This window comes from Triturus cristatus, chromosome 4_1, assembly GCF_964204655.1.
Source record: "Triturus cristatus chromosome 4_1, aTriCri1.1, whole genome shotgun sequence".
Lineage (NCBI taxonomy): Eukaryota > Metazoa > Chordata > Amphibia > Caudata > Salamandridae > Triturus > Triturus cristatus.
Window position 1 is genome coordinate 1,231,020,693 of NC_140585.1, and position 18,179 is coordinate 1,231,038,871.

The 18,179-nt window shown below is 48.6% G+C and overlaps 1 protein-coding gene across 1 annotated transcript in view; it reads right to left on the reverse strand.

Moving 5' to 3' along the window:
• Window positions 1-18,179, reverse strand: part of LOC146856467 (uncharacterized) — a 90,875-nt gene that overhangs the window by 11,314 nt on the left and 61,382 nt on the right. Inside the window, exon 2 of the mRNA XM_085651257.1 lies at window positions 18,001-18,032. Within this exon, the coding sequence (XP_085507383.1) occupies window positions 18,001-18,032 (32 nt within the window). The remainder of the gene's footprint in view (window positions 1-18,000; window positions 18,033-18,179) is intronic.

Sequence of the window (18,179 nt, forward strand, 5' to 3'; positions counted from 1 at the left end):
AATACTCTACCAGCACTGAACCTGTGGAAAGAAAACTCCTAAACACCTTGCATCTACACTGAGGTCGATAAGACCTAGTTATTGTAACTGTCCTGAATCATGATCTAAACAATCTATACAACAATAATCAATATAGAGTACTCAATAATTGACAAGAAATAACCACCAACACCGTATTTAAAATTATGATGCTTTATCTAAATTAGTCAAAGAAAATCAATCAAAGTAAATCATTTTTTCTTATAATTACCTATTCTAGCTAAATGTCAGAATGGGTCAGGACAGGTCTCTCAGTAGAAGTCTCCCGAATCGCCGTCCTCACAGCGTAGATCCTCACCAACGCAGGTTTGGGAAGAAGTGGCCTTAGACCCTCTCTAGGCTAACAATATTTATAGGAAAACTTACAATATTAAAGAAACATAAAATGTTCTAAACGTCCGCTGAACCGCTGAGCAGAGCGAGCAGGAAAGGATGTAGCATTGCTACATTTGGAAAATCTCCGCTCAGAAAAATCACAAAAATAAAAAGACAGAACAGGAACTAAAAATTAAAAAGTATCTCTTCCACCTTCACATTTCCTCGGAACTAACATTGTGATTTCAGAGTTCATTCATTATGGCTCCTTTGTCCTCCAAGGCTACTCGGATGCATCTGGAGGCTTGCCCAGAACTGCTGCTGTCCTCACGGAAAATTTTAACCAGGCGAAGACTGTGGTCAGATGACTCTCGACCATATTCAGCAAGGCCTTCTCATCACAAATCTCTCACTCGAGGCCAGGCTGCAAACGGCAGCCATTTAACGTTAGGCCAAAACGGACCATCTTAATTAAAAGAAACAAAAACAACGTTACCACAGCATAGTGATTAAACAGTGTTAACCCCACTAATACCCTTATGTGTATGTAATTATCTAGCCTTTGCAACACAGAAAAGCATTAATTCAAAAGCGTTTTGTGCTTTAAAATAAACAGCACTCAGCAACGTTTATTTAATAAAACATGCACATTATTAAACAAGCAAACAAAAGCATTCCCACGTGTCGTTTTTCTTCTCATTAGTACATGTTGGTAAGTTTAAAACATTTACACAAAACAAATAATTAGTAATTAATAATTAATAATTTTAATTATGACAAATAGACAAACCAGAGCTTAAAAACCCAATAGATTTTCATCAGAAAACTCTGCTCCAGCACTGGGATTTAGCGATTCTAGTTGAGAAGATGATAGCTTTAGCTTCTAAGAAAATTTTTGAAAATAATTGGGAGTGCTCCTCTGAGTGTTTGTTTGGCGCAAGAAGCGTGATTGCTTCTCCAAGTACGTTCCAGTTTCTTACAGCCAGGGCCAGACTGGCCGTAGTGGGCATTGGGTGTTTCCCCGGGAGGCTGGAAGGGTGGGGGCTGGTTTTGCAACAATGGGGGGCTGGTTTTGTTACTGTGGGCCAGTTTTGCAGTGGTGCTGCAATATCGGCCCCCAGTGACAAAGCAGCAGTGCTTCACACTTGCACCCCTGCCCCCACCAACCCCAGGTGGCTGAACCAACAAAACTGCCAGGGCTGCTTTGAGTTCCCAGTCCGGCCCTGCTTACAGCGACATTAGAAATCTTTCAAGGTGTCATTGAACCAAGGGGCAAAGGGAGCTAATCGTGTGAATGTGAGGATTAAGTGGCAGGATAAAGCCCATTGCTGTCATGAGCCAATTGGAGCAAACTGGTAAAAAGGCTCAGCAAAGAGTACACCAAAGAAAAAAGTATCAGAGAGCACAGGATGGGCTAGGGTATCTGAGTCAAGTGGTTGCAGTTAGATAGATAGAAATCTTTATTCGGTTTTTCAGACAGAAAGAACCATAAAAGCACAATGACAGATAAAAAATAATGCACAAAAGAAAAACTTGATGTACAGAGATAAAATACCCAAGTGTTAAAATATGTATTAAAAACAACAGACACAATTAAGCATATATCATCATATATTGCAGTTGATTCTGCTGGCAAGAAGGCTTAGGGAGATGGTGTGTTTGGGCTTGTATGAAAGCAGAACAGAAGGAACAAAGGTAAAAGGGGTTAGGCAATGGTCAGTCCAAGGGAGGGTAATTAGGGCATGGCAGGTGATTAAGGAGATTGGGGCAAAAAATAAATCTAAAGTTGGTCCTGCTGAGTGTGTAGAGCCAGATACGATACCACTGATCCTTATTCAAAACATGAGGATTGAAACGAAGCTTTCAACTGGGTTTTTGTTGGCAACCTCAGCCCACATGCTAAAGTCACCTAGCATGATGGGGTGGGCATAGATAATGCTAAGAGGGGACAGAAAATGTGTAAATGCATGGCAAAAAATGCTAAAGTTAAGGGTTGGTCTGAAATAAGTCCTGAAATACCAAAAGTGCTAGAAATGTTTATTGAAAAGCGTTACAGTGCTGCACTGCAAAAAGGATCTAAAGGGAGCAGGATAATGTTAATGGTGTTTTCGGCGATACGTGCCAGACCGCCTCCTGGGCGGAGAACATAGAAGGCAATATAATTGTTGGGACAGGCTAAACAAAAGTAGAGACGGGAGGTTTCAAATGTCCACGATTCAGTTGCAATTAATATATAAAATTTAAACGTAGGCAGAACATCTGAAATTTCAGAAGCATGTTTTGAGATAGAGAGAGAGAGAAAGAGAGAGAAAGAGAGACAGAGGCAGAGAGAACACCTATTAATCAGAGAGCAAGCTATTTTGTTAGAAATACTTTTCCAGGTACAAGTTGCTGGACTGGGACAAGGTTCTTTGGGACCTGATTTTGGGGATAGTGATGGCGTTATGTGACTGTATTTGAGCAAAACTAAGGTGGGGCAGGTGCCTGTTGGGCCAGCAAAGCACTTCTTGAGTAAGTGATTGGTATCTAACTTGTCCTTTCAGAATTTGCCCAGCGGAGAGCAGATGCAACATGGCTGCTACTAGCTGTGGAAGAAATCACGGACGGGGTATACAGGCTTTCCTTTGGCATGTCCACACATCAAGGGGCTTTAAATGGCCATTGCTGCATCACATCAGGCTCGGGACATGGCCTCATGCAGCTAGGCAATGTGACTTGCTGCTAAAACAGGCGGGACAAAAGAAAACAAACAGAGCCCAGAAACTCCTAGTATCAGTGTCAACCTCCCTAGGCATAGCACCGACTGGTAAATCAAAATATAATTAGGATAAAGAGACAAATAAAAAATAAACACAAGTTAAAACATAAAATAAAATAAAAATTAAGCAAGCTTGGCCAGAGAGAGTCATGTATCTCGTTACTACAAGGAAAGGAAAAGAACTTATAGTGTAGGGTCACTGAGTTGTTTAAGCAAAATAAAATGGGGTGCAGCCACTCCTTACCTCTGGTGAGGCTGCCCACCCAATGGCTTCAAATGACCACCGTTACTTAACATCAGTATAGGAAATGACCATCCTTTGTATAGAGTACCGCCTTATTTTTCCCATGACTGTTTTTGCTGGCAGTAGAACTCTGTGCAAGACACCCCTCCCAACCAGTGGTAAAGTGCCAGTACTCTACCCCTCACCCATTCAACATGATGAAATTGGTATACTCCAATTGGAATATTTAACTTACCAATAAGTCCCTTGAATATGGTACAAAGCGTACCCAAGGACTGTAAATGTAATGTCACTAGTGGAATGCAGCACCAATTGTGCCACCCACCACAGTGACAGTGCAATCATGACTGCAGGCCTACTACAGTGGCCTGACTGTTTCAGTTTTAAAACTGCAAATTTGACCTCTTAAAATTAACTTGTCTTGAAAAGTCAAGACTTTCCGTTTAAATATTAATAAGTCCCGGGGGGTAAGTAAGCCTTACTGCCCATAAGGCAGGGTGTATGATATTTAAAAGTAGGACATGTAAATGTTTAATGTTAAACATGTCCTTATAGTGAAAAAGGCCAGGAAGCTGTTTTCGCTGTACCAACGCTGGCTTTTTCATAGAAAAACACTGGTTTGCATTATTATTATAATAATGTTAATATCTGTCAGGGACCAGCTGGAAAAATAATTCAAAGTCTCTATTAAATAGTTATTCAAATTCACTTTAATGGTAAAATAGAACTTTTATTATCTATTAATGGAACTGTACTTTTGTGAAGTTACCTCATCCATGTCTAAATCCCCTGGAGGCATATTTGCACGGCTGTCATCTGAATAGCCTCTTTAATGAGGTGTGAAAATTACTCCCAGAGCAGGACAAAGAGTGTGGGGAGCTGTTTCTGTTCTTTTGACAGGATGACCATGTGGGCTGTGCCCACTAACTTGACTAACTTCAAAGAGGCCTACTTGCTTCTTGATAAATATATCAAAGTGGTAGATGGCAACAAAAATAACATTAGGGAAGTGCAGTAGTATTGTTGTGGTCTTTTAAAATTACTTTCCAGAAGTGTTATTCGCCTATAGCCCCTGGTAGTGGTGTTGTGCGTTTCAACCGCTCACCGTTTGTGGGGTCTCTTCAGAACATAGAACTGGTCTGGCATTGATGGAGAGCACTGCTGGAAACTGCAGTGTCTGGTTAGCTGAAAGGATGCCACCAGCCAGGCAGAACAACAGCTCCCATCAATGGCAAGTGATTACAATCGCTCTATAACCCATGCTCACCCTTGGGTAGCTTGGCACTGAGCAGTCAGGCTCACCAAAGAGGCAATGTGTGAAGCAAAGGCACAGCAGCTACTTGCAATAAATACATTGAGAGTCACAAATGAGACTTTACACAGGATGTATGTAAAAACTGTTATATTCAACACACATATTCAACCATTATAACATGACCATCATATACTTTTGAGCATGAAACACAATCGGATATTATTAGTAGTACTAGGCCCACTCGTATTGTTATGATATCACCAGTATGCACACTGTGGAAAATTCCTAATCTAGCCCCCCACCCCCAATTGAGAGAGAGCACCCTTAAGCAGTGCACAATATCAAAATTATATACACAAGAATAGAACACTTTTTTGCAGCACTGAGGACCGAAGCCATGAGTGAAAAACCCAATGTCAAAAGGTATTGTGGTTTTGCCACAATCAATGTCAGCCAGTGTCGTGAATCACAGGCGGTCCGAACACGATCACTCACATACACTGTGGGGGGGCTTCAGATTCACTCTGTAGGCACAGTCGGGATCAGGAGAGGTCAGCCAATGCAGGATTTGGAGTCCTGGTCACTGGGGAGACTTTAGTGGGCAGTTGGACCACTCAGACTTAGGCATCGGGTGCAGAGTGGGCACGAGTCGCGGATCCGGAGTCTTTGTTGTTGGTTTCTTCAAGACAGGACTGCTGTCCACAGGAGATTGGAGTCTTTCTTGAAGGCAGGAGTCCTCCCAGGGCTTCAGAGGTCGCTAGCCACAAGACCAGCAGGTTCATTGAAGCTGGAGAAAGGCCGGTAGGGCTGGGGCCAAGGCAGTTGTCGTCTTCAGGTTTGTTCTGCAGGGGTGTCTTCTTTCTTCACAAATCTAGTTTCTAGATCTGGGGATCCACCTAAATACTAGATTTAGGGGCGTTTTCAGGGAATAGCAGGTAAGGCCAATGGATACCTTACCTGGGGTGGCTACACCCTCTATTATGCCACCCTCCTGTGGGAGGGGGCATAGACCAAACTCTGATTGGACGGATTCCCCCCATCTTCATGATGTCAGGGACTGAAAGATGTGCTTCTCCTCACCTCCCCCACCTTTGGGGTAGGGTTGGCAGAGGCGGACATTCCTATTCTTTTACGTTTTCCTGCCGGTTTCCCCGACCAAAGTGGGGGTGTAAACCAGAGGCTGCCATCAGCTACTGGCAGAAAAGGCAGGGGGTTGCATTACAAAAGGTGGGAGGCCTTTGAAGCTTCCCTCTTCTGAGCACTGGCCCATCCTGGGGCAGGAGTTTTGACACCTCTGCCCAGGATGTGCATTGTTTCTGGTCACAGAGAGCAAATGCTCTCCACCCAGGCGTCCAGAAACATGCCTGTGTGTGGCAGGCTGCCTAAAGCCAGTCAGTGCCCACTCTATAGGGTTTCAGGGTGTAGCTCTGAAGTGCCCTCTGACTACATTTTAATACATTTCACACTGGCATCAGTGGGGGTTTATTACAAGGAGCTGTTTGAACTCCTGGGTTCAGTGAAGCCATCGTGGTGCTGTGAAACTCGAGTTTTCAAGTTCCCCGCCCATGTACTCTCTACGGCTCCCTGGCACTTACAATGTTAAGGAATTGACCCTAATACTGTAGGCGAATATCTGCTCATGCAGATATACCCACACCTGGGATACAGTGATCCCTGCCTTAAGGCTGTTGAGTCCTGCTAGAGGGATGACTTCCCTCTATCTTCGGCAGTGTTAGCTGGCAAGGCACACAGGAAGTGGGCCATGTCGACTTGGCCATTTTTTCACCTCACAGGGGAATGCCAGCTGCAGGGGCACAGACATGGTTCTAGTGAGGGAGTCCCAGGGGACCCTCTTCAGCCTTTAGGCCCCAGGTATTCAGGGTTCCACTTACTATGGACTTATAAGGGGGCAGAAGTACAGATTGTGGACATGTTTTTAGGAAAGAACACTGGTACTTGGAACCTGGACAGAAGGGACCCAGAACTCTCCAATCAGAGTTGAATCAAAAGCCAGGCAAAAAAGTGTGGGTGAGTACTGCAACAGAACCCCATTTTCTCTTTAACAGGTTTAGTTATTGTCATTTGTGGTTCACCCTGACAAGGACTGGGATTATTCTTTGAAGTGGGTTTTTACCCAGTAAACAAATAACACAATTTCTTACAGTGTATAACCAGAATGTACTTTTTTTGTGGTGCATGTTTGGAAGCCCTTGTGACGTAAATCTAGGTGCATGTAGGCTATCCCCAAATCAACGAAAATTAGGCCTAAAGTGTCCCCACCCAAATCCCATTCAGGTAAAAATTCATACGGACTGGCCTGCACTAGTATTAAGCTACTATGCCACTAGTGTAAGTTCTTATCATCACCTCTACATATGGCTCTTTGCCCAAACACTGATGTAGGGTTTTTGCAACAAAGGACTGCGCAAATGTTAAACTGCCCTGCCAATGAACCACTGGGAGACTTTAGCAAATTTAAGGCAAAAGCGAATCGCACCTGTGTTCCTAAACGAGGCAGTACCTTGGTCACCGTCATAAGGCAGGTTCAGACATGAGCAGCATGGTATACACTTTGCCACTCTGCCTGAAAAGCACAATAATCAAAAATCACAAATATGCAAACGCGGCCGGCTCTGTCAGCCGAGGAGCTAAGGCCTTGTCAGGGGCATCGCTGTGCATCCTGCTATCTGAGCTTTTCATTGATCCCACGCTGCCACCGAGCCGTCACTCGCTGTCACGCGGATCCCTCCAAAGCTGTGCCCCTCCCCCACTGCCGGAATAATCAGGAGATATAAATGCTGTTAAACCACCAGAGAGGCCTACAGCGGCGTGATTAGAGTGCTCTGCACGGAGACAGCCTTTGAGGAGGGTTTATTTTCCGTGGGTTCCGTGTTGGCGCTCGTCGCCACTTTGTTAAGAACTCTAACACGAAGTAATTGGAATGAGTTCTTTTAATAATTAACGCCAACACAGGCTCCTACAACAATTGGAGCTAAGAACATCCAGTCAGGTCGGCGATCAGCTGTCAACTGTCAACCTGACAGTTAACAGCTGGTGACCTCACTGATGGTATGGTGTCCGCGCAGGGACACTACAACGCGCAGCTGAACGGTGTCCATGAATGGACAATGAATGGACAATACTGTAAACGTAACAGAGGAGAGTTGAGGGCTGAAAAGAGAGAGCGGGCCCTCCTCAGAAGGGGACAGAAGCAGCAGCACTGTCGCGCGGCCCAGAGCGCACTGCGCTAACGTCCAGCAACACAGATGCAAGCGCGCGCCACCAATGCGCATGTGCGACTAACATTCAGCCACTTCTAGCAGAGAGGAAAGCGCCAGCATTCAGCCACTGATACGAGAGCTCACAGGACTAGTATCCTTCTGCAGTGCCTAGAGCGCACAGCACTGAAATTCAGCCAGGAGCGGTAAAATTTAGCCACAGAGCAGGGACCTCGAACATTCAGCTACATGCCCAGGAGCGCACATCACGAGCATACAGTCAAGAAGGCACAACACTAAATTCAGCCACAGAGCTAGCACTACTGCGGTAGCCAAGATACAGAGCACCAACGTTCAGCCCCCAGCCATAACATTAACATTCAGTCACAGAGCCAAGAGCGCATAGCGACTAGACTCAGCCATACAGCAGTGAGTGTACATACATCACTAACCCTCAGCAACGGAGTCCAGAGTGCGGAGCACTACATCTATCTACGGGGCGAAGCGGGCAGAATGCTAACATTTAGTCACAGAATCGGGAGCGCACACCACTAACATGCAGCCGGAGAGCCACAAGCAAAAAACACTAACAGCAAGTCATAGAGCTGTGCGTGCCCACTACACTAGCCAGCAGTACTGTGGCTGAGAAACAGATCTAAGAACACACATTCTGGGACAGAGCTAATAGTGCACAGCAACAGCAAGCCACAGTGCTTGTCGCACTAGCATAATAAGTACCACAGAAGACCGAAATCGTGATCTTCGGGAAGAGCACTTCACCGTGGGTCTCCACCTGATGGCCTAAAGAGCTAAAACTGACACCCACCCCCACCACTCGTGCCAAGAACCTCAGGATTTTCATCGACAACAAACTCAACATGACTCCCCAAGTCAATGCTGCCACCACCTCATGCTTCCATACCCTGAAGATGCTGAGGAATATTTCCAAATGGCTCCCAATCAGCACTTTCTGTTTGCCTCTTAGTTTTACATCAAACACACTGTAACACCGACTTAGAAAGCGATAACAGTTAAAGTAAGAATCAACGGGGCGTGGCCTGCTGTGCAGCGAGATGGCCGCTCTCTGAGTGAGCTCCGCCGGCCGGATTGAAATCCTAAAATAATCCTACACATCGGGGTGAGCCAAAGCTGCCAAAACCGGCAGAAAACGTGCAGGTGGCCGAGCGGCATCAGCGGAGGCACGATATTCCCGCCTTCCATCGCCCTGGAGGAGATCGGGACCCGCATAGCCTGTGGGCGGACCCGGCGGAGGCGCCTGCTGGAGCTCGTCTGGGGGTGAGCCGTGACTCGAGCCCGGGGCGGGCGCTGGAGGCGAGGCCTGTGCTGGAGCGGCGTCGTACCGCTTGGGAGTCCCTGCATTGTCGGCTGCGCCGTTTGCTGGAGCCTGCGAGCGCTGATGTGAGGGGGCAGATCGTGAGCTGACGTTGTGAGGAGCCGAGAGGTGCCGTACGGACGAGTGACGGCTCGGACCCGGGGCGTCGCTCGCCGCCGTGGACGGAGCCAGAGAGGTGGGGGCCCTGGATTGCAGCTACCGGTGAGGAATTTGAACTGCGCCTGGCGGGCTTGGGGGTCCGCGAGTTGTGGGTGATTGCCCCGCGACGAGTGCCTGAGAGGCAGATTCTGGAGGAGGCGGCCGCCATTTTGAGGTCGACACCCGGAGCCGGAGTGTGGCGGTGCGTCAACCGGTGAGAGGCGAGGTGTTGGCGCGAGGTCCCTCGACGGCTGTGAGCGCCCGGCGGGAGAAGGCTGGAGCTAAGGAGGCGGTGGCGGATGCCTGCTCTGCCCGGGAACCGCGAGTGGCGGGCTCCGACGAAACGGAGGTGAGGCTACTGGCAACCAGTGCGCAGACACCGCGGTACAGGAGGAGGTTTGTACTGCTGCGAGCTGCTGGCTGGTAGATACGGGGGTGCGCGGAGGGACTCCAACCCCCCCCCCCCCCCCCCCCCCCCCGCGCTTAAGGAGGATTCGGCGGCTGGCTGCTTGTATCGTGGCTGCAGTTTTGGTCCGCCGTGGGGAGCTGGTCTGGGGCAACCCGGAGGAGGTACTGGCGACGAGATTGAGGGATTATGCGTGTGGACCGGCTGCCAGGAGTCTTGCGAGGTGGTCGTTGCTTGTGCCTCCGGCTTCCACTTTGGGGCCAATAAACAAGAGCGCCAAAGCCGGTGAGGAGGTGTCCTGCTGTAGATTTTCGGCCGCGGAAAAGGCTGGGGGCCTTTTGCTGGTGATCCACGGCGAGACCCGGTGGGGCTCTCTTCACCATGGGTAAACACGACTCGAAGCAGCCGAACCTGAACTTTGATCATAAGCGATCCACGCGCCAGGGGGAGTCGGAGCAGGAGCCCCAGGTGGCGGAGGGGCGCGACCTGGCCGCGGACGATCATGGCGAAGACTTACGCACATTGATGCTCGAGATGCGCTCTAGCCTCCGCAATATTGACACTAAACTGGACACCCTCACCAGTCAGTTAGACTCTGTGAAAACGCAAGTGGCGACGCACGAGACGAGGCTGGACACGCTTGAGGCTCGCCACTCGGAGTTTCATGAGTTCCAAGTGGAAACAAAAGGCCAGCTCCTCCATATGGACAAATTGTTGGGAATAATTCGCGCTAAGAATGAGGACTTAGAATTGCGGTCCCGGCGCAACAATCTACGAGTCACGGGGGTCCCGGAGACCACTGCCATATCAAAAATGGAGACCTATGTCACCGAACTCCTACGCGAACTGTTTGATCCTGATCTCTCGGCGGTTTTTGCGGTGGAGAGGGCACATAGGTCGCTGGGTCAGAGGCCCCCAGTTGGAGCGCCGCCCCGGCCCATAATTGCGAGACTCTTGAACTACCAAGACCGTGATCAGATCCTCAAACTGGCGAGGGAAAGAGGTACCATCACGCACAAGGGCAATACAATCGCCTTCTACCCTGCCTTCACCCCGGCTGTCCAGGCTGCCCGCCGGGAGTTTCTGCCCTAAAGCGGCTTCTTCTGCAGGCGCAGATTCCGTACTCGCTCCTCTACCCGGCTAAGTTAAAGGTGTCTTTTGAGGGGTCTGCCCATATATTCACTGATGCCAAGGAGGCGATGAAATTCGCCAAACATGTGGGACGCAAATCCGTGCAGCGATCTAAGAGTACGGCGGTGGCAGCGGATAGCAGGCTCAGCGACAATGAGTAGACGAGGGTCCCATCTATTATATCCTGAGGGGAATGGTTCCTGTTTGACTATGGACTCCTATCCGCTGTCAGGGGTGGGGCACTTGTGATGCCCAGGGTTCATTTGTTGCCATTTGCTACCATGGGTAGATCTAAATTATTAGGTTTTTGAGTGGCTAGGATCCACTGCAGAACTTCCGGCCACCCTGTTCCACACGGGGGAGAAGCCGGCATAGCCACACCCCCTCGGGAATGTTCCCTTGTTTATTTAGTGCCACTTTGGGGATAGTATGGGGATGGTTATTCTACGACCCGGTTGGGGGGTTGGAGTGGGTGGGGGTGGATGGTTGGAGCTTTTTGTTTTGTTGTTCACTGCCAGCTTTTACTGTATGCTATCTGCGTGGTGTCCTGAGCGTACGGACTGGTCCATGTCAACATGTCCTACTGCACTTTACCTAATGTGTGTGAGGAATGCCAAGAGTAGATAAAACTTTGAATTGTCTTACCTGGAATGTTCGGGGGCTCAACGACCATAGGAAGGCTAGGTTGGTACATGCATATCTGGTGCGACACTGTGTGGATGTCTGCCTATTGCAGGAAACGCATTTGAACACCGCCCCCGCCCAAAGACTGCGTCACACCAGATGGGGACACGTTTATTCGGCTATCTACTCTAATTATGCCCGGGGGTGGCGATATTAATACGTCGTGGGCTGGATTGGCGGGAGGGCTCTGTCCAATGTGACCCAGAAGGTAGATATGTTTTGGTTCAGGGCATTGTGTGCGACGTGTCAGTGGTATTTGTGGCTGTTTATGGGCCGAATGCAGACTCCCCTGGTTTCTTCCATAAGCTTTGGGGGCAGGTGAAAGCCACTGGATGCGGTACGATTATATGGGGAGGTGATTTCAATGCCGTACTTGATGACAGGGCAGATCGGAAGGGGGTGGCTCGCACTCTGAATCCGTTGGCGAGTTCCGCGCTGCGAGAAATACTGGTGGATGGTGCGCTGGTTGATGTGTGGCGGGGGAGGCATGGGGGCCTGAGGGAGGGTACCTGCATATCGGCTCATGGTGGTCCCGTCTAGACTTCTGGCTGGTGTCGCGGGATGTCGCACTGTGGACGGCGCAGGTAGAGCACCTGCCCCGCTCGTTGTCTGACCATGCACCCTGCATGTTGAAACTACGAATCCCTGGCGATCCTTTCCCGGCGTTTTCGTGGCGGCTCCCGCCTCACACATTACTTGATGATGCGTTCAAAGAAGAGATAAGGACTGATATCACTGACTACTTTGAGCGTAATGTGGGTTCGGTGGACGAGGAGGCGACTTTGTGGGAAGCCTTCAAGGCTGTTATTAGAGGCCAATGTATAGCCCGACAGGCAGGTGTGCTGAAGGCGATACGGGGCACCCTGGCAACGCTGGAAGCCGATATAAAATGCCTCGAACGCACTTTCTTCGAGGCTAGAGGGTCAGAGGTGGCGGGGCTGCTGAAAACCAAACTATTGGAGTACGACGAGGAGGCGATGCGGGAGGTTACATTTTTAGGGAAATATGCGGAGGCTCGGCGTTATGGCGAGGGGGGGGGGGGGGGAGACCGAGGAAGGCCTTGGCAAATATGATCAGGCCACCGCGTACCGCGACATATATTCATGAACTGCGCACGACGGCTGGCGAGCTACTCCATGATAAGGGGGACATTGTAGGAGCATTCTCCGAGTTTTACTCTCGATTATATACCAACACCCAGGATGCGTGTCCGGAGGGGCTTGCATCCTTCCTGGACTCCATTGCGTTGGTGTGGTTCAATAATAAACACAGGGAATATATGGACCTCCCGATAGACGCCGGAGACGTGGTACAGGTTATCAAGAGTTTGCCGCCTGACAAGGCGCCAGGACCTGATGGCCTGACAACAGCTTTCTATAAGGCGTACGCGGAAGAACTGTCGCCCCGATTGTTAGCAGTGTACGAGGAGGCCTTAGAAAAGGGGGTGTTGCCTGCTACCATGCGTGAGGTGCTGATCATCACATTGCTGAAGCCGGATAAACCGGCAGACGATCTCAAGTCCTATCGGCCCTTATCTTTAATTAATGTTGATGTGAAGATCCTGGCTAAGCTGCTCACGAACCGGGTGCAGCCAATGTTGCCGTTGATCGCACTTCCAGACCAATCCGGTTTTATACCGGGAAGAGCGACCTCCCACAATCTGCGAACGATCTTCGCCGCACTGCATTACCTAAACCCTGCGGTCAGGGCTGCCGTGGTGTTTTTAGATGCCACTAAGGCCTTTGATACTCTCGAATGGCCCTATTTATTCCTTATTTGGAAAGGATGGGTTTCAGCGCGCTGCTGCTTAAGAAAATCCGCTTGCTCTACACTTTGCCTAAAGCCAGAGTGCGGGTCAATGGACTGGTGTCTGAACCGTTCCCTGTCTTGCGTGGTACTAGGCAGGGGTGTCCTCTCTCCCCGCTGCTGTTTGCCATAGCTATGGAGCCGCTGGCAGCCAGGATTAGACAACATCATACAGCAAGAGGTATAGGCTTCAGCTCTAGGAATCTTCTCATATCGCTCTACGCGGACGATGTGACCCTTTATCTTATCAATCCTGCGGACAACTTGGATCCCGTCTTGCAGGAATTTGTCCGCTTTGAGGGCCTCGCGGGCATATCCATCAATTGGTCTAAATAGGTAATCTTTCCCCTCACGGACGGCACTGCTGAGGTGTCCTCCGAATACGAGGAGGCGGAGGAGGTTAAATATTTGGGGATCTGGATTAGCCGGAACCTTCAGGAGATCTGGAACCTGAACTTTGGCAGGGCAATGATGTGGCTGAGCGAGAAAGTGAAACTATGGGCTTCCCTGCCCCTGTCGCTAACTGGGCGGATTGCATTGACAAAAATGATAGTGCTACCCAAATTCCTTTATTTATTCGTCAATATACCTATACCGCTTACGTCGCACTTCTTTGCCGCTCTGCGGTCCTCTCTGGTGGCGCTGGTGTGGGCAGGCGGACAGGCCAGGGTGGCGTGGGACACGCTAGTGCTACCATTGCGTCAGGGGGGCCTGGGTGCCCCAGACATGAAGCTATATGCCCTCTGTGCGCAGGCTCAGTTCCTACATTTTTGGACCCACCCTACCCCTTTTCAGCCCCACGTGGCAGTGGAACGGGATGCGGTGGCGCCCCTCCCACTGGGTGTAGCGATATGTGCCAAGGCGCGGCGCCCCAGAGCAGATGTAGACACAGCTGCGACGCTGCAATGGGTATGGGAGGAATTGCGCAGGAGGGCGAAGGTCCCATTGTTGTATGCCCCATCGCTCCCTCTGTTGCATAACCCGATGCTGCCCTGTGTTGCTGATGGGATAGCCGGCCACCTAATTGACAAGCTGCATCTGCGCACCTTTGCGGACCTATTTCCCGATGGTAAGTTTATGCCTCCTCCGGTGCCGGAGGAGGGGGGTGTGGTGCCATTTTCTGAATCACAAACTACGTGCGGCATGCCGGACACTATCTGGAGAGTTCCCTGACGCGCCGCCAGTCTTTACGGCCTTAGAGGCTGTGGTGGGCTCCCCATCTCCCCGTAAGCTGGTAACTCGTATTTATCGCCATATGCAAAACATGGCACTGGTGGGGGTGCCTAAATCTATGCTGTGTTGGAATGAGGAGCTCCAACCTGAGATAACTGAGGAACAGTGGGAGTTCTGCTGTGGGCAGCTTACTGAGCTTTCGCCAAACTACAAGTTGCGTCTCATACATTTTAAATACCTACATCGGTTCTACAGAACCCCCATCAGCCTAAAAAGAATGGGGCTGAGAGAGACGGATGAATGTTGGCGTTGTGGGTCTGCCCTAGCCTATTTTCTGCATATAGCATGGTCCTGCCCGAGGCTGGAGGGTTATTGGTCTCAGGTTTTTGTATTAGTTAACCAGATTGTGGGCCGCTCGGACGCCCCTTCCCCTCTGCTCGGGCTACTAGGATATGTCGGAGACACTCCGCCACCATCGCGCAAGCTGCATGCACTGCTTCTGCTGTTTGCTAAGCGACGGGTGGCGATCCATTGGGGTAGGAGGAGGGTACCCACAGTGAGGGGCTGGCTGGCGGATGTAACGTATGGGCATATGCAGCTAACCACGTTCTGGGAGTTGCTGCCGGCTGCATCCGACATCTGGGATCCGTTTGTGAGTTGGGCTCGGGAACATCAGAATAGGGAATCAGAAGGAGATATTTTGAGTGAATGATCCCGGGGAGGTGGGTGGCGGAGGGGATACGTTGCAGTCCTTTCTTCTCCCATCACGAGGGCATTGCCTGTAGGGCGGGCGTGTCCTTGATCGCTACCCATGTCCTTCTTCACGGCTGTTCTTTCTATGCACCACGGAAGAATGTTGGGACCCTCCGAGCTCCTGTATCCAGTCTAATGGCTTGTGATTCCTATTGATATTGACATGTTGACTATTGCAATATGTTCCTTTCTGTAAGACACCTAACAGCATACTGTTTGTAACACCCTGATGATGTTGACTGGCAGGTTTGTTGGTTGTATTTGTTATATTGTAAAATGATCAATAAAAAAAAAAATAAAAAAAAAAAAGTAAGAATCAACAGTCCTAGTTCTTGTCGTTTCAGAGACATGACCCCTTATCGGTCTCACGTTGTATCATTTATTACAAACAAAATGGTGGCCCCTATCTATGCTATAGAGAATGAGTAGTAAACTGCAACCTTATAAAGCTTTTACTATGGCGGTGTCTGGGCTAACAGACCACTAAGTGGGCGCGACTCTGCGATCTTTCAGGACAAAAAGGAAAAAAATTCAGAGTAAATCTGCTGGATTTTACATCTCTGAAATTTTATCTGTGCTATTCATTACATACGTGTCCGTCCTGTGTCAGGGTGGAGATTTAGTTTGTGCAATAGACCGAAAGATGCATATTTCCTATGGAAAACCTGGAAATGCCCCAAATGAGGTGATGCTTGTTTCCTAATGGGATAAAACCTGCTTACTTTCAATCTTCTCTCAACATGTCTTCACTGCCATCCAGGTAGTGCGAGTGAGAAAGTGCAGCCTCCCCTACTGAATGACAGGCTTCTTAGACTGGGCTTCTCTCCTCCACAATCCAGGCGTTGGTTAGTGTGGAATATTGTTCTTGCTTCCAGCCCTCTTCCTATCCTTCACTGGAGTCATACTGACCAGTCAAGAAGGAGAGCGTCTCCAAGATTGATTGTTAGATTAAGAAGCTTTGTAGAGTGCTCACTGGAATGGAGGGTCTCTCAGTGCTGTGCCAGAGAGGGTTATAATGCTCAGTGATACAACATGCTATATTTAATCTCAATCCCACTGTCCATGCTTGTGTTCATGCGTTCTTCACAGTTTTTTGCATTTAGATGATTGCCAATGGTTCACTTTGGCTGCATTGTGCACACTCTGGCTGCTGGGATCTGCCTCTCTAGTTACGGTCTCTAAGGGCATAATGTTAGGCCTGGAATGATGCGAGGCTCCAAGCAGGGAAACAACCTTTACAACGCATATTAACTTGGCAGGGTTTTGGGAAACAGGATGAGTGGCGCACAGGCAGGTAAACGGACAGATGAAATGAGAAGAACAAAGAACAAATGCTTTACGGTGCAAACAGGTCAGGGGAAGACCCAAAACCCCTGTATAAGGTGTGGGCAAGAGCCCATGCCAGAACAATTATAAACAAATCCTGTGCACACGTAACAATTCGGTAATATGATCACAGAAAGAACAACAAAGTTCAACACAATCTTGAAGAAAGTGTTGTTTTAATTCAAAGATGAGTTCATCAATACAAAGGGCGCCAGCCGACACGCGTTTCGTCAACAGTAGAACAACTGTGACTCTTCAGGGCTGGGAAACAATATAATGAAAATCAAAAACAAGCACGGAGAAAAAGGGTGACAAGAAAAATCAAAATAAGGTGACAAAATACCAACGCAATAACTGACAAGTAAATAGAAGAGCATGAAGAAAAGGGGGGGTAACGTGACATCTCAAAAATTATAAAAGGTGACAATGTATAAACGTAAAAAATGAAACAGGGCAGATATGCACATGTAACTAAATAGAGAAGAGGAGCAAAAAAGGGGGTACTGGACGGGAGGAAAGCAAAAGGAATATTGAAAAGGAGGGGTAAGGGTTCACAGACAAAGAAAAAGAAAAAATATAAAGAGTGTCTAGTAAGTAATAAGTAAAAAGCACGAGGCAATACAGGCGTGAAAAAATATATATCCTTGCGACCTAAAACGTTAATAGAGCCTACTATAATGGCAAGAAAAGGACAAAATATATACAAGAACCTTGAAATGATGTAGGCGTACACAATGGGAATATAAAGTACAAAATCGCAAATCACAGATATGGAAAGGCAATAAGGTATGAGAAAACACTCAAAATTCGCGGCAAAAATCATATTGCAACAACTATGAAACATAAGGGCAGTAAAAAGGGTGAAGATGAACAGCACTATGTAAATGCAGCCATGATCAACGAGCGTACAGAACGGGAGAAAAATAAAGAGGACAAGTGCATTAAAATCATGCAACTATGGCTAGGACAAGAAGCACCAGGTAAAATAACGAGAATAGCAGCAAGTGTCAACAGTGCATTGGAGACATGCAACTATGGCTTGAACAAGCGGCACAAGTAAAAAAACAGGAATAGTGGTAAGTGTAAATAACGAGAAGTCACGGTGATTGAGACAAGGGGTAAAAAAAATATATATATTATTAATAAGGACAGGAAGAGCACAATATCAGGTAAGACTGTAAGCAGGGCGAAACGGGATGGATCGGAAAAAGAAAGGAACTCACCAAATGAACAATGTCATCGAGAGAATCAACGGTGAGAATTGGGTAAAGAAAAAGCGGTCTCCCGGAGGTCAGTGCGACCAGGAAACAATGGGCCTGGATAAAAAACACACGGGGGGAGTAAATAACTACTGGGCACAGCAAGAAAAACGCCACGGCGTGTGGAGAGATGAAAATTACCTGGTGACGGCGATGAGAGCAGGAGTGTCTGGCTGCCGAAGTGCGGGAGGAAGGAGGGAAACCGGAAGCCGGTTAAAAAGGCAAAACAGCCCAGAGACTAGAAGGCTAACCTTCGTATAGTGCGCACGGAAGTGGTGGGGCATGAAGACGTCGGTGTAGTGAAAAAAGGAGAAAGACTA